The sequence below is a fragment of the Bos grunniens genome, chromosome 29 (genome assembly GCF_055505025.1).
Source record: "Bos grunniens cultivar Pamir isolate PY7600 chromosome 29, Bosgru_T2T1.0, whole genome shotgun sequence".
In the NCBI taxonomy this organism is placed as follows: Eukaryota; Metazoa; Chordata; class Mammalia; order Artiodactyla; family Bovidae; genus Bos; species Bos grunniens.
This window is the reverse complement of record NC_141193.1, coordinates 10,794,425-10,814,271: the sequence shown is the minus strand read 5'-3', so window position 1 is coordinate 10,814,271 and position 19,847 is coordinate 10,794,425. Positions and strand designations below refer to the sequence as shown.

At 47.6% G+C, this 19,847-nt stretch overlaps 1 protein-coding gene and 1 long non-coding RNA gene across 5 annotated transcripts in view; one reads left to right on the top strand and one right to left on the bottom strand.

Moving 5' to 3' along the window:
- FADS2 (fatty acid desaturase 2) overlaps nt 1-19,847 on the top strand; it is a 129,840-nt gene that overhangs the window by 77,627 nt on the left and 32,366 nt on the right. The window contains exons 1-2 of one of the 3 annotated variants that reach the window (XM_086383546.1): nt 5,315-5,401; nt 6,012-6,115. The exons of 1 other annotated variant lie outside the window; for it this stretch is intronic. In XM_086383546.1, coding sequence (XP_086239672.1) covers nt 6,101-6,115 — 15 coding nt within the window. In that variant the 5' untranslated portion in view covers nt 5,315-5,401; nt 6,012-6,100. Of the gene's footprint in view, nt 1-5,314; nt 5,402-6,011; nt 6,116-14,822; nt 15,385-19,847 lie in introns of those variants that run through there. One more of the 3 variants, XM_086383545.1, reaches the window with a different exon arrangement.
- Nucleotides 1,872-15,982, bottom strand: LOC147342060 (uncharacterized). 2 transcript variants are annotated; one of them, XR_015157513.1, is made up of 3 exons: nt 15,534-15,963; nt 3,895-3,972; nt 1,872-3,585 (listed from the first exon to the last, which is right to left on the bottom strand). It is a non-coding gene; the product is annotated as an uncharacterized LOC147342060 (long non-coding RNA). The 2 variants fall into 2 exon arrangements; XR_015157512.1 differs by lacking the exon at nt 3,895-3,972 and having other exon boundaries at nt 15,534-15,982.

Sequence of the window (19,847 nt, the reverse complement as noted above, 5' to 3'; positions counted from 1 at the left end):
AAAGGCAGAGGAACCAGAGATCAAATTGCCAACATCTGCTGGATCATCGAAAAAGCAAGAGAGTTCCAAGAAAACATCTATTTCTGCTTTATTGACTATGCCAAAGCCTTTGACTGTGTGGATCACAATAAACTGTGGAAAATTCTGAAAGAGATGGGAATACCAGACCACCTGACCTGCCTCTTGAGAAATTTGTATGCAGGTCAGGAAGCAACAGTTAGAACTGGACATGGAACAACAGACTGGTTCCAAATAGGAAAAGGAGTTCGTCAAGGCTGTATATTGTCACCCTGTTTATTTAACTTATATGCAGAGTACATCATGAGAAACACTGGACTGGAAGAAACACAAGCTGGAATCAAGATTGCCGGGAGAAATATCAATCACCTCATATATGCAGATGACACCACCCCTATGGCAGAAAGTGAAGAGGAACTCAAAGGCCTCTTGATGAAAGTGAAAGTGGAGAGTGAAAAAGATGGCTTAAAGCTCAACATTCAGAAAACGAAGATCATGGCATCCGGTCCCACCATTTCATGGGAAATAGATGGGGAAACAGTGGAAACAGTGTCAGACTTTATATTTTGGGGCTCCAAAATCACTACAGATGGTGACTGCAGCCATGAAATTAAAAGACGCTTACTCCTTGGAAGGAAAGTTATGACCAACCTAGACAGCATATTGAAAAGCAGAGACATTACTTTGCCAACAAAGGTCCGTCTAGTCAAGGCTATGGTTTTTCCAGTGGTCATGTATGGATGTGAGAGTTGGACTGTGAAGAAAGCTGAGCACTGAAGAATTGATGCTTTTGAACTGTGGTGTTGGAGAAGACTCTTGAGAGTCCCTTGGACTGCAAGGAGATCCAACCAGTGCATTCTGAAGGAGATCAGCCCTGGGATTTCTTTGGAAGGAATGATGCTAAAGCTGAAGCTCCAGTACTTTGGCCACCTCATGGGAAGAGTTGACTCATTGGAAAAGACTCTGATGCTGGGAGGGATTGGGGGCAGGAGGAGAAGGGGATGACAGAGGATGAGATGGCTGGATGGCATCACTGACTCGATGGACGTGAGTCTGAGTGAACTCCAGGAGTTGGTAATGGACAGGGAGGCCTGGCGTGCTGTGATTCATGGGGTTGCAAAGAGTGGGACACGACTGAGCGACTGATCTGATCTGATCTGATTGCTACCTGGACTCTGCCAGTCTGCTGCAGACTTCAGAGACTCCTGGTGAGGACAAGATGGAAAACCTCACTCACCAGTTCTGTGGGGACTGGTGTCATGGGCTCCATCCTTCCAGGCTCTGTCTTCCTGGGTAACCACCCCACCCTGCCCACCCTTTCACCCACTTGGCTGGCTGAGACGACCTCAGCTCCAAGCCACCCATGCTGGTCTGTTCATCCCTGATAAAGTGCAAAGGTCACAAAGAGTTCCTCACAAGATCCCCAGGAGCTGTGGTCCTTGGTACTGCTGCATGCCAGGGTAGGGTTCTGTGGGGCAGGAGCCATGGCAAGCTCATCCCTCTCCAAAATCACCCTAATTCCTCAAGGACCCTGTAGTCAGTTGGAAAACTGGGGATTTTCTCTAAGGGGACAGTCTCACCAGTCCATCCAAGTAGTGAGAGTAATGAATAATAGAGCAGGAGGAGGTAGGTAGGGGCAAGGAAATGATGCCGCAGACTTCAGCCTTCTAAAATTCCCCCTTAGGGGAGTTCCCTAGTGGCCCCAAGGTTAGGACTCAGCGCTTTTGAAACTGTGCAACTCCGGTTGGGACTTCAACCCACAGTCTTTTAATTGCGATCACACTTCATTTCAGGACTTAGTGAAGCTCAGACTCTTGATGTCTCATCACAGAAAGAATTCAGTGAAAAAGTGATAGGTAAGATGTGGATTTATTCAGAGAGCATAGAGAGAAACACACGCCTGGGTAAACACACAGACAGAGTGAGGGTCATCTCAGAAGGTGTATGGGTTGTCAATTTTTATAGGGGTGGGTAATTTCATAACCTAATGACTGGGAAGCTTCGCTGGTAGCTCAGCTGGTAAAGAATCTGCCTGCAATGCAGGAGACCTAAGTTCTATCCCTGGGTTGGGAAGATCCCCTCCAGAAGGGAATGGCTATTTCCAACTGTTTTGAGTATGGGATGGAGATTTCCAGGAATTGGGCCACCTCTCCCTTTCTGACCTCTTATGGTTGGCCACAGAACACCATGACACTGGTGGGCATGTCATTCAGCATATGCTAATATAATACAATGAGAGTTTAATGAGGCTCAGGTCTACTGGAAGTCAACTCCTCTGCTATCTTGAACCTGGTTGGTTCTAACCAGTTTCTGTCATGTCATATGGCTACGTTACCTTGCCTCAGTGATAAAGAATCCACTTGCCAATGCAGGAGACATGAGTTCAGTCTCTGGGTCAGCAAAATCCCCCACAGAAGGATATGGCAACCCACTCTAGTGTTTTTGCTTGGAAAATCCCATGGACAGAGGAGCCTGGTGGGCTACAGCTCATGGGGTTGCAAAGAGTCAGACACTACTGAGTGACTAAACACCAAAGGCTATGTCATTCTTTTAAAGGTTGTGTCTGCCCTGTTCCCTTGTGTTTCACTTTCATTGTCATGGCCCTGGGTTCAGTCCCTGGTCACGGAACTAAGATCCCACACGCTGCGTGATGGGGCAAAAATAATAAAATAAAATAGAGTTCTCCCTTAGTGCAGACTCCCTCCCCTTCTCTCTGCTGGGATGCTGCAGTGCCTCTGAACGGATCTTACTTCTTGTAGGATGTCTCACCTATATTCCACCCCAGCTCCAACTTGTCCCCCAAAGTCTCTTTCTACATCATAGATCTGGTCCTCCTAGCACACTCCTGCTTTAGGAGTTTGCCTGCTTCCTCCATGATACAGTCTTGCCATCCTTCCAGCAGCATGCCAGGCTTTTCCCAGTCTGAATCCTACCCAGAGCAGTTCTCGGAAAAGGCGATGGCACCCCACTCCAATACTCTTGCCTGGAAAATCCCATGGATGGAGGAGCCTGGTAGGCTGCAGTCCATGGGATCGTGAAAAGTCAGACACGACTGAGTGACTTCCCTTTCGCTTTTCACTTTCATGCATTGGAGAAGGAGATGGCAACCCACTCCAGTGTTCTTGCCTGGAGAATCCCAGGGACGGGGGAGCCTGGTGGCTGCCGTCTATGGGGTCGCACAGAGTCAGACATGACTGAAGCGATTTAGCAGCGGCAGCAACAGCAGAGCAGTTCTTACCAGAACCCTCCTGGAGCCATTCCTCACTCTTCTTATATTCACTCATTCATTCGTGTCTTCATCAGATGATTTTCAGGGTCTACTCTGGGTAGTGGTTCCCAAGGATCTGCTGGGAGCCCCACCCCGTGGCCGATCCATCCTTCTTGCTCACCGCAAACATGCTGGCTGCCTTTTAGGGCTTCAGTACCTTCTCATATGCCCCTTTCTCAGCCTGTGAAGCTCCCCCATGAGATCACCCTGGGTCTTCCTTTCATTTAGCACTCCTTCCTCTGAGCTCCAGGACCTTTTTTACATTTTTCATTCATCTTCTCCATGTATTGTGTTAATCCCTGTTTCAAAAATCAACAATATTGGTTACTGTTTCAGTAAACTTTTTAAAAAATATATTTTAAATTTAATCTGTTTGTTTGACTAATTTGCAGCACTTGGGATCTTTCATTGCTGTATATGGACCCTAGGGTGCTTGGGTTTAGTTGCTCCGTGGCATGTGGGATCTTCCCAACCAGGGATTGAATCTGCATCCCCTGCATTGGCAGGTGGATTCTTAACCACTGGACCACCAAGGAAGTCCCAGCAAACCTTTAACAGGCATAAAAGTCAGTGTACTCTTCCCAAGTGTTTGCCTCATTCTCTCTTACCTTGTGACCAAGGCTTTAGGTGTGAATGTCTGTGCCCAGTCTCCAATGCCAGAGAAGTCTCATTCTCACCATCTGGAACTGAGACCAGCATGACATGACATTGCTAGAGGCGGCTGACCACTGCAGGGATGGCATGCAAAGGACCCATTGTGGCTGCCCCGTTGCCCCGCCCTCCCACCTGTTGTCCAGAGTCATCTTCGTAGCCTCTCACTGCATCAAGCTGCACCCAGCAATTTCTACAATGGTTCTTCCCACAGTCCATTAGGAGAGAGGCAGTGTGATGTCCATGCCACTTGTAACCGTGCATATTTGGCTGTTTCATCTTTCTTAAACTGCAGTCCCTCCATGTTTAAGTAGCTATAACAGTGTGGATCCTGACCACCTTACAGGGTTGGGATGAGATGCTAATGAGTGTGTGTGTGTGTTAGTTAGTCAGTCATGTCTGACTCTTTGCGACCCCATGGACTGTAGCCTGCCAGGTTCCTCTGTCCATCGAATTCTCCAGGCAAGAATACTGGAGTGGGTTGCCATTTCTTTCTCCAGGGAACACTCCTGATGCAGGGATTGAACCCAGGTCTCCTGCATTGGCAGGCAGATTCTTTACCATCTGAGGGTACCACAACTCAGGACTTGGAAATCACCCCATTGAAATATGAGGACCACTTGTTCACTCCTAACTCAGTCCCTAAGCTGTCTTCCCTTCTTCCCCATTCTTACTACTATGGGGGAGCAAAAGTTGCCACCCCAAAATATGTCTCTTTGGCTGATTATTTTAAAAAATTGCAGACATGGGAGAAGCTCTGAAAACTGAGTAGAAGTTACCCTTTGATAAGAGACATTCATGTGTATAAGGGAAATCTCCATTTATAAGGGTATCTCCCTCTGTGTTCTGGGAAGAGGACAATGACCTTACCTCTAGAAAGTCTTATCAGTGCAGAAGACTGAGAATTCAATCTGCTGAAAAATCTAACCTTTGTTCACTGTGCTTTTCCTAGTGACATCCCAAACTGATTCTCCACCACCACCACCTCTATTATTTATTTATTATTTTTTAGCTGCCACCCAGGGCAAGAAGGATCTTAGTTCCCAGGCCAGGGATCGAACATTTCCCTTGCAGTGGAAGCACAAAGTCTTAACCACTGGATCACCTGGGAATTATCTTTTTTAAATTCTTTTCCCCCCAACTCCTTTTGTCCTCAGCTGAAGATGGTGTTTAAGGTGAGGGTTTCTGCCATTTTGGGGAGTTACTTATTCTTCCTGGGGATCTTCCACATATACAAGAGGTGTTGCTGTTTTTTAGTTACTAAGTCATGTCCGACTCTTTGTGACCCCGGGGACTGTAGCCTGCCAGGTTCCCCTGTCCATGGGATTTCCCAGACAAAAATACTGGTGTAAGTCACCATTTCCTTCTCCAGGGGATCTTCCCAACCCAGGAACTGAATCCACATCTCCTGCATTGACAGGCTGATTCTTTACCAGTGAGCGGCCAGGGAGCCCCACACAGGAGGTATACATGTTCTTAAGATTTTTTTGTTTGCTTTTCTCCTGTTAATCTGTCTTGCGTGCTTGCATGCTAAGTCGCTCCAGTCGTGTGTGACTCTTTGCAACCCTATGAACTGTAGCCTGCCTGGCTCCTCTGTCCATGGATTCTCCAGGCAAGAACACTGGAATGGGTTGCCATGCCCTCCTCTAGGGGATCTTCCCAACCCAGGAATCAAATCCACTTCTTTTATGTCTCCTGCATTGGCAGGTGAGTTCTTTACCACTAGCACCACCTGGGAAGCCCATTAATCTGTCTTGTGTGTGTGTTCGTCACTCAGTCGTGTCCAGCTGTTTGCGACCCAATGAACTGTAGCCTGCCAGGTTCCTCTGTCCATCAAATTCTCCAACCAAGTATACCGGAGTGGGTTGCCATTTCCTTCTCCAGGGAATCTTCCTGACCCAGGGATTGAACCCAGGTCTCCTGGGTTCAATTGGCAGGCAGATTCTTTACTATCTGACCCACCAGGGTAATCTGTCCTACATCAGTTAAATTATTAGACTAGTCAAAGACCCTAGAAGGGTAAAAGAAAAAAATGCCTCCCCCGTAGTTTAATCTGTGTAATTGACTGTTGCAGCTGAGAGAACCTGGGGCCTCAGGCAAAAGCTGGCAGAAATTAAGAATTCTTATCACATCAGTCTCCTGGATCTCTGCCTGAAGGATCTGATGGAAATAAGAGAGGTGAGAGTCTTTTTCTTTGTGTAAATTTAGATTAGCAGGAGAAAATATCTGTGGAATTAGTTCCTTAGCACTCCCGGATTTTGCTAAGAATGTTATGAGTTTTCTATTGACCCCCTTCTTTCCAGGGAGGGTTACTATTTTCTTTTGTCTCTGTCATCCATGTCCTGAGCGCTTGACTTTATGCCCAGTGAGAATGTTCTGTCAAGTCTCGTGCCAGCAGGGAGGTGCATGTACCAGTGTGCATCTCATGGACACCATATGAGCTATGGATCTAACCAGTCAGTTAGTCAGATGCTCAGGTAATGACCTGGCCTTGCAACTGGGCTCTCCGCAATCTCTCTGTTCAACCTTGCCAGCTCTTATGCAACTTTGTCCTAAGGTGTCCTTGTCCATAAGAGGCTTTTGTCTTGTCAACTTCTGTTGCTTTGTTAGTGCTAAAAAAAAAAAAATCCATGCCGGGAGCACCTGCCGGGTGTCAAAGATTAACAGTTCCATAACCGAAGGCACGCGGCTCGCTATTGGGAAACTGGAGATACATTTTCACAACATCATTCTTACCGCCTGTAGCAACAAAGGGTTTTACTTCTTAGGCTGTCTTTGAGAGTGAACTTTCTGGATCGTGTGGTGGCTGCATGTTTTTCACTCTCTTGGGGACGCCTCTTGCAGGAAAGAAAGGAAGGCTCGAGAAGATGGTCATGTCTCAGGCAAGTCCCTGGGATGGCTGCCAAGTGTGGGTTCTTGGCTTTGCACAAGAAAGAACTCAAGAGCGAGTCATGGTAAAGCGAAAGAAGGTTCGTTGAGGGAGATACACATTCTGTAGACAGAGTGAGGGCCATCTCAGAAGGCGAGAGAGGCATCAGGGCACAGCTTTGTCACTTTTTATAAGGATGGGTAATTTCATAAGCTAAAGGATGGGAGGATTATTCCAACTATGTGGGGGAAGGGTTGGGGATTTCCAAGAATTGAGCCACAGCCCATTTTTTTTTTTTTTTTTAGTTTGTATATTTAATCATTTCTCTTTTTTTTTTAACTTTTTTTTTTGTATTGAGGTAAAGCCGATTAGGGCTTCCCAGGTGGCGCTAGTGGTAAAGAACCCGCCTGCCAATGCAGGAGACGTAAGAGGTGTGGGTTCTATCCCTAGGATGATCCCCTGGAGGAGGGCATGGTAACCCACTCCCATATTCTTGCCTGGAAAATCCCCATGGACAGAGGAGCATGGCGGGCTACAGTCCATGGGGTCACAAAGTCTGACATGACTGAAGTGACTTAGCACACCCAGCTAGACAGAATATGTGGGTTCCATTTCATTTGTGGCTAGGTTCCGACCCAGTTGCTGCCAGCCCTCAGAGAAATTATAGCCTAGAACTACCATGACCAAAGTGGGGAATATTCTGATTAGATAAGACCATTTAGGAAGTATACTTACAAGCAAGGGCTTCTGAAATCAAACAGTCAGAGGGATACCTATTTTAATTGGAATTTTATGTGGAAGCCTCCCAAAGTTTCCAAAATTGCCTCTTGAAAGATTTGTTGTAAAAGGCTAATAAAAAATAAAGATACAAGAGGTATCACAACAAAAGATTAGGACTTCCCCGGTGGTACAGTGGATTGGAATCCGCCTGCCAATGCAGGGGACATGGGTTTGATCCCAGGTCCAGGACGATTCCACGTGCCGCAGAGAGACTGAGCCTGCATGCTGCAGCTGCTGAAGCCCATGCTCTGCAACAAGAGAAGCCACCGCAGTGAGAAGCTCGCAGACTACAATGAAGGGTAGCCCCTGCTCGCCACAGCTAGAGAAAACCCAAGTGCAGCAATGAAGACCCAGAACAACCAAAACTAAAATAACTAAATAAATTAAACAAACAAACAAACGTAAGAAATTTAAACTAAAAGATAATTTACAGAAGAAAAAAACCACAAAACCAACCATGAGATTAACTTAATTCCTACTGCTCTTCTCTGTCCTCCTTTGAGTGCTTATCCTAGTAATCCTTTGCCTGAATTCCCTTTCCACTCTGAAGAGACTATTAGACAATTAATTTTGAAAATAAAACCGCTTGAGATTGCAGACAGTCTTTCTTAGATACCTGTCACTTCTCGGTCAAAGGCCAAGCTAAGGGCCATAGTTAAAGAATGCCTTAAATGCACGAAGGATTCTCAAAAGTTTTTGTGGATTACCTCCTGAGATTAACAGTTCGATAACAGACAGAAAGAAAATCAGGTGAGAGGCCACCAGTCTGGCTGAACTCATGATAGCTGATATTCAGATCCAGCAGGAATTTTTCCTAGGTTAAATGGAGCCAGAGGAAAAGGAAAACACTCCAATGTACGCAGAATCAAGGAGATTCAAGAAAAGGAATTCTGACAAATACACATTTCTGATAACCTTAAGACCATAAAACTGAACTGGGTAAGAATGAACAGAACCCTAAGGAAAAACTGGATTCATAAAATTGCTAACAAAAGATCAAGAATTAATAATATGGACTTGAATAAGCGGATAAGAATGATTATACTTTTTGTGACTTTGCTTTATTGCTTTGAGGCTCTTTAAGGTTTTGTCTTCTCACACTTCGTCCTCCCAGATGCTGCAGTGGTAAAGAATCTGCCTGCCTGGGGTTTTGCAAAAATTTGGGCACGAACGAGCATGCACGCACACAGTCACGCTCTCCACACTTAAGGAAACTTCTCTCTCTTAAGCTATCTATGACTCACAGTAATTTAGTAAAATATATCTTGTGAACAAAGGTGAAACATTTATGTCTTCTCTCTACCAGATTCCTCCAGAATTCAGAAACTCTTAGTTTCTAAGAATCTGTTCTCCTTATAATAGGAACAACGAGAAACATTGGTTATATTACCAATGTGCTTATCCTAGTAATAAGGATGGAATGCCATGTTTGAGAGATGTGCAGAGACTCAGATTTGACAAAGAACTCAGGTTGACTTTATGGAGCCAATAAAGCCCCTTCACAAAGCTGGCCTGGCACCTTGCTTACAAGATTACCAGCAAGCTTACCAGCAAGATGAATACGGCCTTCATCAGCCACTTCCTGGCAGGGGCAGGAATCTCATGATATTTGGGGGAACCTTAAAAATAGAGGACTCACTCAAATCTATAGGATTTGCAGGAGAGTCTGATGGTGTTGACCTAAAACAAAACAGTCAGTTATTTTACCAGCAAAATAGGTGTATACGGGAACAACAAAGAACTGCAATTTGGTACATACACCCTATGGCAAATCACAAGCAAATCTGAAGAGAGGGGAGAACTGATAGGGACAGAGTAGGATAATCAAATAGTTAGCTCAGAAATCCCATTAGGCAATTATAGAGGGAACTTTAGGGGGCTTTGGGAGACCTCAGTAAGTTAATGATCACTCAAGAAAACAGGTTTGCTTAATCATAAAACCATGAAACAGAGGCATGAGACATGCCTCAAAACAATAAAACAATGGTGGCATGAGACCCACATTCTACCCAGTGAGCTCAGTAAGTTAATGACCTCTACGACATGCTCTCTGCACACCAAAGAAACAATAATTTCTGGAAAGGTGACACTTCAAAGTGAAAGTTCCTCATTGTACTGAGACCTGAAATTATTTTTCCATAGTGCCATGACAGTCCCAGCTTGACCATGTAGGGATATGAAAACTCCACTGTCCAACCTGGAGGAGGAACTCATGATGGAATCGTGACGTCTACTCAAGAATGAAGAATAAAGTGGTCTTCCCGCCCCCCCCCCACACACACACACTTTTCCTTTGATTATAAAACTGTAGCCCACTAAGTTCTCAGGGCACAGCATCCTCTCTCCTACCCACTTGTAAGCACCACAAGTGTCCTAATCTGATAAATCACTTCTTAGCTATCACTTTGCCTCTTGCTGAATGCCACCTAGCAGTTTCAAAATCATTCTTTGATAGAAGAGAAAGGGAAGGTGGGAGGGCTGGTATAAGCAAGGAGTCCATTGGAAGAAACAGGAAGTTTGAAATGTTGTGGCTTTTCATTGGCCGAGTTGTGACAGTCTCTCGTTGCCTGGGCTGTTGCAGGGCAAGGAGAAGTTCTTCCTTCCTCCTGCTGGGCCTTAAGTAGTAACCTTCTTCTGCTGGAGATGCAAAGTGCAAGTGGCTCAGTCCTGTCTGACTGGCAACCCCATGGACTATACAAAGTACTTTGTATCGGGTTTGCAATTGACATTGAATGGTGGGGCATGAGAGCTCCCTCTTCTGACCTCCCAACTCCATCTTAAATGAGGTTTCTGTTAATTAATTTTCACAATGGCTGGTCCTTGACTTGGCTTCTTGACCTCAAGAAGCTGTGAAAATTTCACTCTGAAGATTCCTTATGTAAAGTTCCCTCAAACCAGATTTTAGACAGCCTACATGATCAATCACTATTATTGCTGCACTTATGTAGATGATCTGGCCAAGTCTGATGAGGCTATACTTCCTTTGCAAACAAATTGGTCTTAATTTGTCTATCTTTGGTAGAAATTAAGGTGATTTTAAGATGGCTTAAAACGCAACATTCCAAAAACTAAGATCATGGCATCCAGTCCCATCACTTCATGCAAGATAAATGAGGAAAAAGCAGTAACAGTGACAGCTTTTATTTTGGGGGGCTGCAAAATCACTGTGGATGGTGACTGCAGCCATGAAATTAAAAGACAATTGCTCCTTGGAAGAAAAGCAATGTCAAACCTAGACATCATCTTAAAAAGGAGAGACATTACTTTGCCGACAAAGGTCCGTATAACTATAGTTTTTCCAGTAGTCTTGTATGGATGTAAGAGTTGGACCATAAAGAAGGCTGAGTGCCAAAGAATTGATGCTTTTGAACTGTGGTGCTAGAGAAGACTCTTGAGAGTCCCTTGGACAGCAAAGAGATCAAACCAGTCAATCCTAAAGGAAATCAACCTTGAATATTCATTGGAAAGACTGATACTGAAGCTCCAATACTTTGGCCACCTGATGCGAGGGGCCGACTCATTGGAAAAGACCCTGATGTTGGGAAAGATTGAGGACAGAAGAGGAGGCAACAGAGGATGAGATGACTGGATGGCATCACCAACTCAATGGATATGGATTTGAACAAACTCCAGGAGATGGTGAAGGACAGGGAAGCCTGGCGTGCTACAGTCCAAGGGGTTGCAAAGAGTCGGACACAGCTTAGTGACTGAACAGGGTGATTTTAAAGAGAAAAATTGCTTCAATAGCACACCTTTGTAGATATCAGACTCTAGTGCTGTGTCTTTGAGATTTTGTTATTTACTTGTGAACTGAACTGGATCCTGAATTCTACTAGTTTCCTTCAATATCTGGTTATGATGTTCCAAACTAAACTTTCCAATTTTCTCCCACCCTTCTAACTTGGAATCACTAAGAACAAAAGCTGCTCTTTTCCTCGAAGCCCTACAGACTGAATGACTTGATATAAACTTCAGAGAAATTGCCACAATAGCTCATATTTAGACAATCTTCTTTGTGTTTGTTGTCTGGGCCATTCAGAAAAATTTGATGGGCCACCAGTATGCCTGATGATATCATCAGACATTCAAACTGCGAATCAGGAGAATCTGATTGCCACCACTTGCCCTCCATCTGAAGATGCTTTAAGCCTGACATCTAGAACTGACATCAGCTCTCACTGGATGCTCTCAGGACTCAGACACTGGGTTACAACTTGCTCCAATCATTCACTTTGTTTCCTTAGAAGTTCCTCTTAAGACTCACAAACTTGGAGAACGAACGTATGGTTGCTTGTACACGATGCTGGATTTAAAATGGATAACCAGCAAGGACCTCCTGTATAGCACACGGACTCTACTCAGTGTTACGTGGCAGCCTAGATGGGAGAGGAGTTTGGGGAGAATGGATACATATACGTGTGTGGCTGAGTCCCTCACTTGAAACTATCACAACATTGTTAATCGTCTATACCCCAACACAAAATTAAAAGTTAAAAAAGAAAAAGAAATTCCTCTTATTAAATACCTGATTTCCTGCACAATATAGAGCTAACTTTGGGGACCCAGTTCCATCACTTACCTCCTGAAATGAGATATGTAACTCTAACTGAACTGACCTAGTCTCACCATTGGGAAACTGGTTCAACGTGGTACGGACCAATCTATCAACTTAGTTTCTGGGCTGTGAGACATCTTGGAAAATTTTCAAAGGAATTTTCTGCTATACGGGAACAAAATTTGCCACCACAGAATTTAACTCTTTGGCATAGGGCTATTTCAGGCTGATTACTTTTAAGAAACTGCAGACCATGAGAAACTCTGAAAACTGAGTAGAAGTTACCCTTTTGTAAGAGGCATTCACATGTACAGGGGAAATCTCCATCTGTAAGGTATCTCCCTCAGTGTACCAGGAAGAGGAAGATGACCTTATTTCTAGAAACACTTACCAGTGCAGAGTTTACTTAAGTTCAGTCACTCAGTCGTGTCTAACTCTTTGCAGCTCCATGGACCACAGCACACCAGGCCTCCCTGTTCATCAACAACTCCCGAAGTTGACTCAAACTCATGTCCAGTGCAGAAGATAAAACCTCAGATCCGCACAAAACCTAACCTTGTTTACTGTGCTTTCCCTGGTGACCTTCCATAGGTCTCCACCCCCAGCATTTTTGTTTGTTGTTTTAAATATTTATTTTTATTTATTTATTTGGCTGGGCAGGGACTTAGCTGTGGCATGTGAACTCTTCGCTTTGGCATGTGGGATCCAGACCAGGGATGGAATCTGGCCCCCTTCATGGAAGAGCGGAGTCTTAGCCACTGGACCACCAGGGAAATCCTACATCTTCTGCTTTAAATATATATGTATTTACTTTTGGCTGCACTGGCTCTTTGGTTGTTACTCATGAGCTTTCTCTAGTTGTGGCAAGTGGGGGCCACCCCTCCTTCTAGTGTGCCAGCTTTTCACCGCAGTGCCTTTTCTTGTTGCAGAGCACCTGCCCTGGGCACCAGGGTTTCAATACTTGCGGCACACAGGCTTAGTCGCTCTGAGGCATGTGGGATCTTCCCCAACCAGGAATCAAACCAGTGTTCCCTGCATTGGCAGGTGGATTCTTAACCACTGGACCACCAGAGAAGTCCCACATCTTTTGTTTTCTTTAACTGAAGATGATATTTAGGGTGAAGAGCTTCCACTCTGCCATTTTCAGGGAGATACTCAGCTTTTCTGAGTATCTCACATGTATACTGGAGGTCTCACATGTATACTGGAGGTCTCACATGTATACTGGAGGTCTCACATATATACTGGAGGTCTCACATATATACTGGAGGTCTCACATGTATACTGGAGGTCTCACATATATACTGGAGGTCTCACATGTATACTGGAGGTCTCACATGTATACTGGAGGTCTCACATATATACTGGAGGTCTCACATATATACTGGAGGTCTCACATGTATACTGGAGGTCTCACATATATACTGGAGGTCTCACATGTATACTGGAGGTGTGAAAAATGGAAGTGTTAGTCTCTCAGTCCTGTCTGACTCTTTGTGACCCCATGGACTGTGGCCCACCAGACTCCTCGGTCCATGGAATTCTCTAGGCAGTAATACTGGAGTGGGTTGCCATTTCTTTCTCCTGGGGATCTCCCCAGACCCAGGGATCAGAACTGGGTCTCCTGCATTGCAGGCAAATTCTTTATCATCTGAGCCTTCAGGGAAGCCCTACAGGAGGTATACATATTATTAAATGTTTGTTTTTCTCCTGATAATATCTTATATCAGTTTAGTTATTAGACTAGGCAAAAACCTGGGAGGGTAGAGGAATTCAGCTTTCTAAGCCAGGCAATCCTTTCCCTAGGGCAATAATCCCAAGCAGCTCGGTCCATTAGCGCTGGGGGCCTGCACAGGTCTGTTCTTTTGATATCCGCATCTTTATCTCCCGGAGTCTGTATAACAACACTGAACAGTTCATCGTATGAGGTCCTGTATTGTTTCCATAGTATTTCTTCCCAATTGCGAGATTTCTGAGTTCAGGGCCAGAACCAAGTCCTCGCGTCCTCACTCTCCCCACCACTGCGTCCCCCTCCGTCCTCTCCCCACCACGGCGCCGAACACAAGGAAGCACATCAGAGGTTCCACAATTCTTTTCTAAGATCCACTGATTACAGGCTTTGGAGCCCTGAGCAGCCGCAGGCTGGCGTTCCCCCAGGGAGGCTGCAGGAGGGCGCCAGTGTGGACAGCGAGCACAATGTGGAGATACTGGAGTCCCGATTCCAGCGGGTTAGGGGAGGGCGTCACCTAACCAGGCTGGTCCCAGTGGAAATAGCCAGCCCGGCGGCTTGGCCGCGCCTGCGCGCCCGCCAGCCCGGCCTCGGGCTGGTCCCCACCGCAAAGCGCGCGGAGCCGCGCGGCCCTCTTTGTGCGGGCATCAGGTGCACACCCGGGAGCGAAGGTCGCCGGCGTGCGCGTAAGCGTCCGGAACCCCAACCGCCGCCCCCTCTTGCCTGCAAGGCTCCCCTGGGATCTCCTCGGGCGCCCCGGGCTGGAGTGGGGGGAGGGAGGAGTTCGGACACGTAACCGGCCTCCCGGCCCCTCTGGACTCCGCGTGGCCGGGCAGGCGGGGGAGCCGGGAACCGCTGCCCCAGCCCGCTGGCCTTCGAAAGATCCTCCTGGGCCAATGGCAGGAGGGGCGACGCGCCCGGATTGGTGCAGGCGCTCTGCTGATCACTGTGGAAACCCAGGCGGAGGGGAACGCGGGAGGATGCGGAGCCCCGGGCGGGGGGAGCCGGAGGGGCGGGCAGAGGAGGTTTCGAGGCCCTGAGCTACCCAGGAGTTTTCTCTGGAGGCAAAAGTCCACTGCAAGCTGGGGGTAGGGGGTGGGGAGGGGGGCGGAGGGAGGGCTGGAGGGAGGGGACCGCTTGGGGGCACTTGGAAGCGGAGAGGAAGGCAAGGATACTCCGGAGCCGAGGCGAGGAGGCTGGGGGAGGGGACGTCGTGGGAGGAGGAGGAGGAGAAGACAAAAGCCGAGAGGAGAAGGGCCCGGACAGCACTCACCGCAGTGCACTGGGCCACCCGGTCAGCAGGCAGCATGGGGAAGGGGGGAAACCAGGACGAGGGGGCCACCGAGCTTGAGGCGCCGATGCCTACCTTCCGCTGGGAGGAGATTCAGAAGCACAACCTGCGCACCGACAAGTGGCTGGTCATCGATCGCAAGGTCTACAACATCACTAAATGGTCCAGCCGGCACCCCGGGGGCCAGCGGGTCATCGGGCACTATGCCGGGGAAGATGCTACGGTAAGGGCCTGGGGCCTCTCCCGCCACCCTTCTCCGCTGCAGGAGGGAGGCAGGAGCCGTGGGTCCCAGGGCGTCAGACAAGACCTCCAGCGCCGAATGGAGCTTGGGGGGCCGTCCCGGAGGGAAGGAAAAGTGTCTACGGCGCTCACCTCCCGCTCCGAATCCTCGTTCCGTGGCGCAGTTGGGTCAGCGTGCCGTGGGGGTCGGATTTTGGAGCCCGGGAGGCAGATCCGAGCGGTGGAGATCCGTGCAGGATCTATCGCGCGCGCTTGGACCCTTGCGTCCGTTCCTTCCTCCGGGTTCATCCGGAGCCCAAGACCCCCAAAGCGGGGCGCCGGGACCCTGGGACTTTGGCGCCCCCAGCGTGGAAGATGGCCGCCCCTGGGCCCAGCGGAGAGGAGCGGGAGAGGAGCCAGGTGTAGGACTCGGCGCGCGTCCCCCATTCTCCGGCCAGACAAGGGGGCGGGGAAGGAAAGCTAGTCCTCGGCCAGGTCTCGCTCCTGCTGGAATTCCAGTCTCAGACGGTCCGCAATGGCTGCCTCGGAGACCCCGCCTGGTAGCTGCTGTTCCCACGCTTTCAGAGACTACCGAGACCCCCCCCCTCCCCGCCCCCACCTCCCGCAGAGATCGGCGTTCTTGAAGGGGAGGGAGGAGGCGGTGCTGATGGAAAACTAGTAGAAAGAAAAAGGGCTGGAGATTGCAAAGCCCAGGTGGAGGGGGGCCTTGGGACGGGACGATATAGCAGCACTAGGCTGGCTTGGGCAACAGGTCCGGCTGCACCCGAGGTTACTGTGGGACTTCAGCTCAATGGTCCTGTGTTCCCAAATCCTGCCAAGAATGCCCTTCCTTCATCCTGCCCTGGGAGAGGTAGGGGCGCCCTAGGATCTTCCCTGAGCCAAGGCTGCCCATCTCACCCTCAACTTTAGGCACCAAACCTGCAGCTTTGTGACTGCACAGCACCCCCACCTCCTCCTGAACTCAGAGAGGCAGGGAGGAAAGAAAGGGACCACCCTTGGTGGCAGTGAGCCGGAAGCAGAGGTGTGACAGCGCGGAGAACTTGGGAGAGGTGACTAGGGAGGGATCAACTTGACATAGCTCATCCCACCTGGAGGTCTGGCATGCTGACCTGTTTGGGCTTTTGCTGTTCAAGCTCTATGGGCCTGTCAGTGGGTGGGGTTCTACATCTCCCTACCTCTTCTATCTCTTTGGGACAGGCAGAGTCAAAGGATGGGGCAGGTCAGACAGCTATAATCTAAGCTGTTACTTGGCCCCTTGCTTTGACCAGCAAAGGGTCAGTGATAGCTTTTGGCCCCATACCATTTTACTTGCTTGTGAACTTGGCTTAAGCCCTTGGGGCTGTGAAAGTGATCGTGACTTAAGTGGGTATAAGATTTTTAAGTACCATCAGTTTATTATTTCATTGGGACCTTTATACAACCCTGTGAGGAGGTGGCATAAGAGGAGTTCCCAAGTAAAGACTTGACTCTTGGTTGGAGTCTTGCCATGACTTCATTAATAAGTTCTGAAGGTTCCTGCCCATGGTTGAGCCTTCATTGAAAAGTTTCCTAGAAAAGTCAAAAGCCCGTGGATTGGTCTGTTTATTCCATTGTTGTTCTTTAGTTGCTTAGTTGTGTCCAACTCTTCTGCAACCCCATGGACTGTAGCCCGCCAGGCTCCTCTGTCCGTGGAATTCTCCAGGCAAGAATACTGGAGTGGGTTGCCATTTCCTTCTCCAGGGAATCTTCGCCACCCAGGGATCAAACCTGGGTCTCCCGCATCACAGGCAGATTCTTTACTGTCTGAGCCACCAGGGAGAGGGAAGCCCATTTATTCCATAGTGTTAAATAAATATATTTTCCTAGGTTGGCAAGGCATTTCATAAACTGCAAGCATTAGATAAATGCAATGGAGTATTATTTACTGCAACATACCAAGTCTAAGCTTGTACTGCTCACTGTATGACAGGCCAGTAGTCAAGAGACAATTGTTGTGGCAAGGAATAAGAACTTTATACCTAAGGCCACCAAACTGAGAAGAGAGTGGGCTCCTGCCCCAAAGACCCATCTTGCCTGAGTTAGAATTCAGGATCCTTTTATACTTAAAGGGGAAGGAGTAAAGTCGAACAGTTCTGGTTTCCATTAGCCTCGTGAGGGGATGTGTTAGTGTCTTCCTCCCTGCAGTCATTCACAGGTTTGGTCAGGAGGTTTTCTGGGAGCTAAACAAAGGTATTAATATTTTAGCTCAATGTTCATTACCTGGGAAGCAGTTTCCCAGAAATGAGCCATTATGTATAATTTAAGTTTATAGGCAAACATCCCTTTAGAGATTAACTTGTAATAGACTACAGACAAGGTTCTAACATATTACGTTATCAGAGAAGTGAGTGTAAGAGTGAGGATTATGTAACAGCTGGAATGTAAAGTAAACAAAGAGAAATTTGGAGGAAACTTTTTAAAATCTATGCCAGGTCTATTTGGTGTAGCAAGACACAGAATCGCTATGCCCAGAGCTTACTGCCTTATGAGATAAAACTTTTGGGGCATGAAATGCATTAATCTTGTTGAATAATGGTGGAGTGAGCAACTGGATTTTCTCTCTCTCTCTCCCCATCTCTCTCTCTCCCTCCCCATCTCTCTTTTGCTTGGGACCACAATTGAAAAAGACCACACAGGAAGTCTGGTGTCTCTGGAGAGGGGACTCCAGGGACACGGGAACAGGCTGGGAATGGAGAGACTACTTTCTGGCTGTTGAACAAGTGGCTTTGCTCTTGGGCATGGACTTCCTCAGAGTGGGGGCAGTGAGAGTATTTACAGTCTTGTAAAGTTTGGGAAGGGTTGATGGGTAGATAGAGGTCAGCTTCCTGGGAGCACTCGAATGCACTGTTCTGAGCCAATCTAGATGCAGTAGAATCCTCACCGGAGGCTGGCAGTCAAGGAAGCCAGATAATCTGGGGCCTCAACAGGGGATTTTCCTGTTACCGAAGAGCAAGAACAAGCAGTTGTCATTTGGTCCTTCTGCTTTCAAGCGTAAAAAATGAAACTAAATTTTTACAGCTCACAAGGCACAATTGTACAGATCAGGCCTGTAGTGAGTAGCTCTCATTGATGCTGGGTTTAAAAACCTTGCTATCTTGGCAGCGTACCTGCTAAGTCGCTTCAGTCGTGTCTGACTCTTTGTGACCCTATGGAGCTTCTCAGACTCCTCTGTCCATGGAATTCTCCAGGCAAGGATACTGGAGTGGGTTGCCATGCCCTTCTCTAGGAGATCTTTCCAACCTGGGGATCAAACCCATATCTCTTAACATCTCCTGCACTGAGAGGCGAGTTCTTTACCACTAGCACCACCTGGGAAGCCCCTCTTGGCAAAGTGAAGTCGCTCAGTCGTGTCCGACTCTTTGAAACCCCATGGACTGCAGCCTACCAGGCTCCTCTGCCCATGGGATTTTCCAGGCAAGAGTACTGGAGTGGGCTCCCATTTCCTTCTCCAGGGGATCTTCCCAACCCAGGGATCAAACCCAGGTCTCCCGCATTGCAGACAGTCGCTTTACCATCTGAGCCACCAGGGAAGCACCTCTTGGCAGCACTCAGACCACTATCAGGATCTACCATCAGGGAGACCTCCTAGCCCATCTTCCCTTCCCGCCTCCTCTACTCCTTCCTGTTTTCACCTTGGGTTTCTTCCCTTCTAGTCCTCTGGCTCTTCTCCGGTCTTTGTCTTGCTGTGGGCAAAGGGAGCCCTTGCCTGTGTCCCAGGGCGTCTTTCCTCTTTCAGAGGCAGAGTCCACCGCTGCAGAACTTTTTTTTTTTTTTTTTTCCCTATTGAAGTATAGTTAATTTACAGTGTTGTGTCAGTTTCAAATGTACAGCAAAGTGATTCAGTTATATACATACATACAGATTTCAGACTTTTTCAGATTCTATTACAAGATATCGCATATAGTTCCCTGTGCTATACAGTAATGCCCTCGTTGTTTATCTATTTTATATATAGTAGTGTGTATGTGTTAATCCCAAACTCTTAATTCATCTCAAACCTCCTTCCCACCCTCCATCCAGAACTTTTCATGTTTAACAAAGACTCATCATACATTTTTGGGCTTCCCTGATGGCTCAGCAGGTGAAGAATCTGCCTGCAATGCAGGAGATGCGAGTTCAGTCCCCAGGTCAGGAAGATTCCCCTGGAGGAGGAAATGCAACCCACTCCAGTATTCTTGCTTGGAAAATCCCATGGACAGAGGAAGCTGGTGGGCTGCAGTCCATGTGGTAAAGAATCAGACACAACTAAGCATGCTCTTACAGTTACTCATCACACATTTTCCCCAGCATCTCTGTAGCCCCAAGTTGGTCCTGGGCACAAAGGTGAATATCTAAAAGGTAGTGAGTGCACCTGCTGGATTTACTTCTCTCCTTTCAAACGGAGACTTGAATCTGGAACTTTTACCTCTAGACCCCAGCTGCCCCACC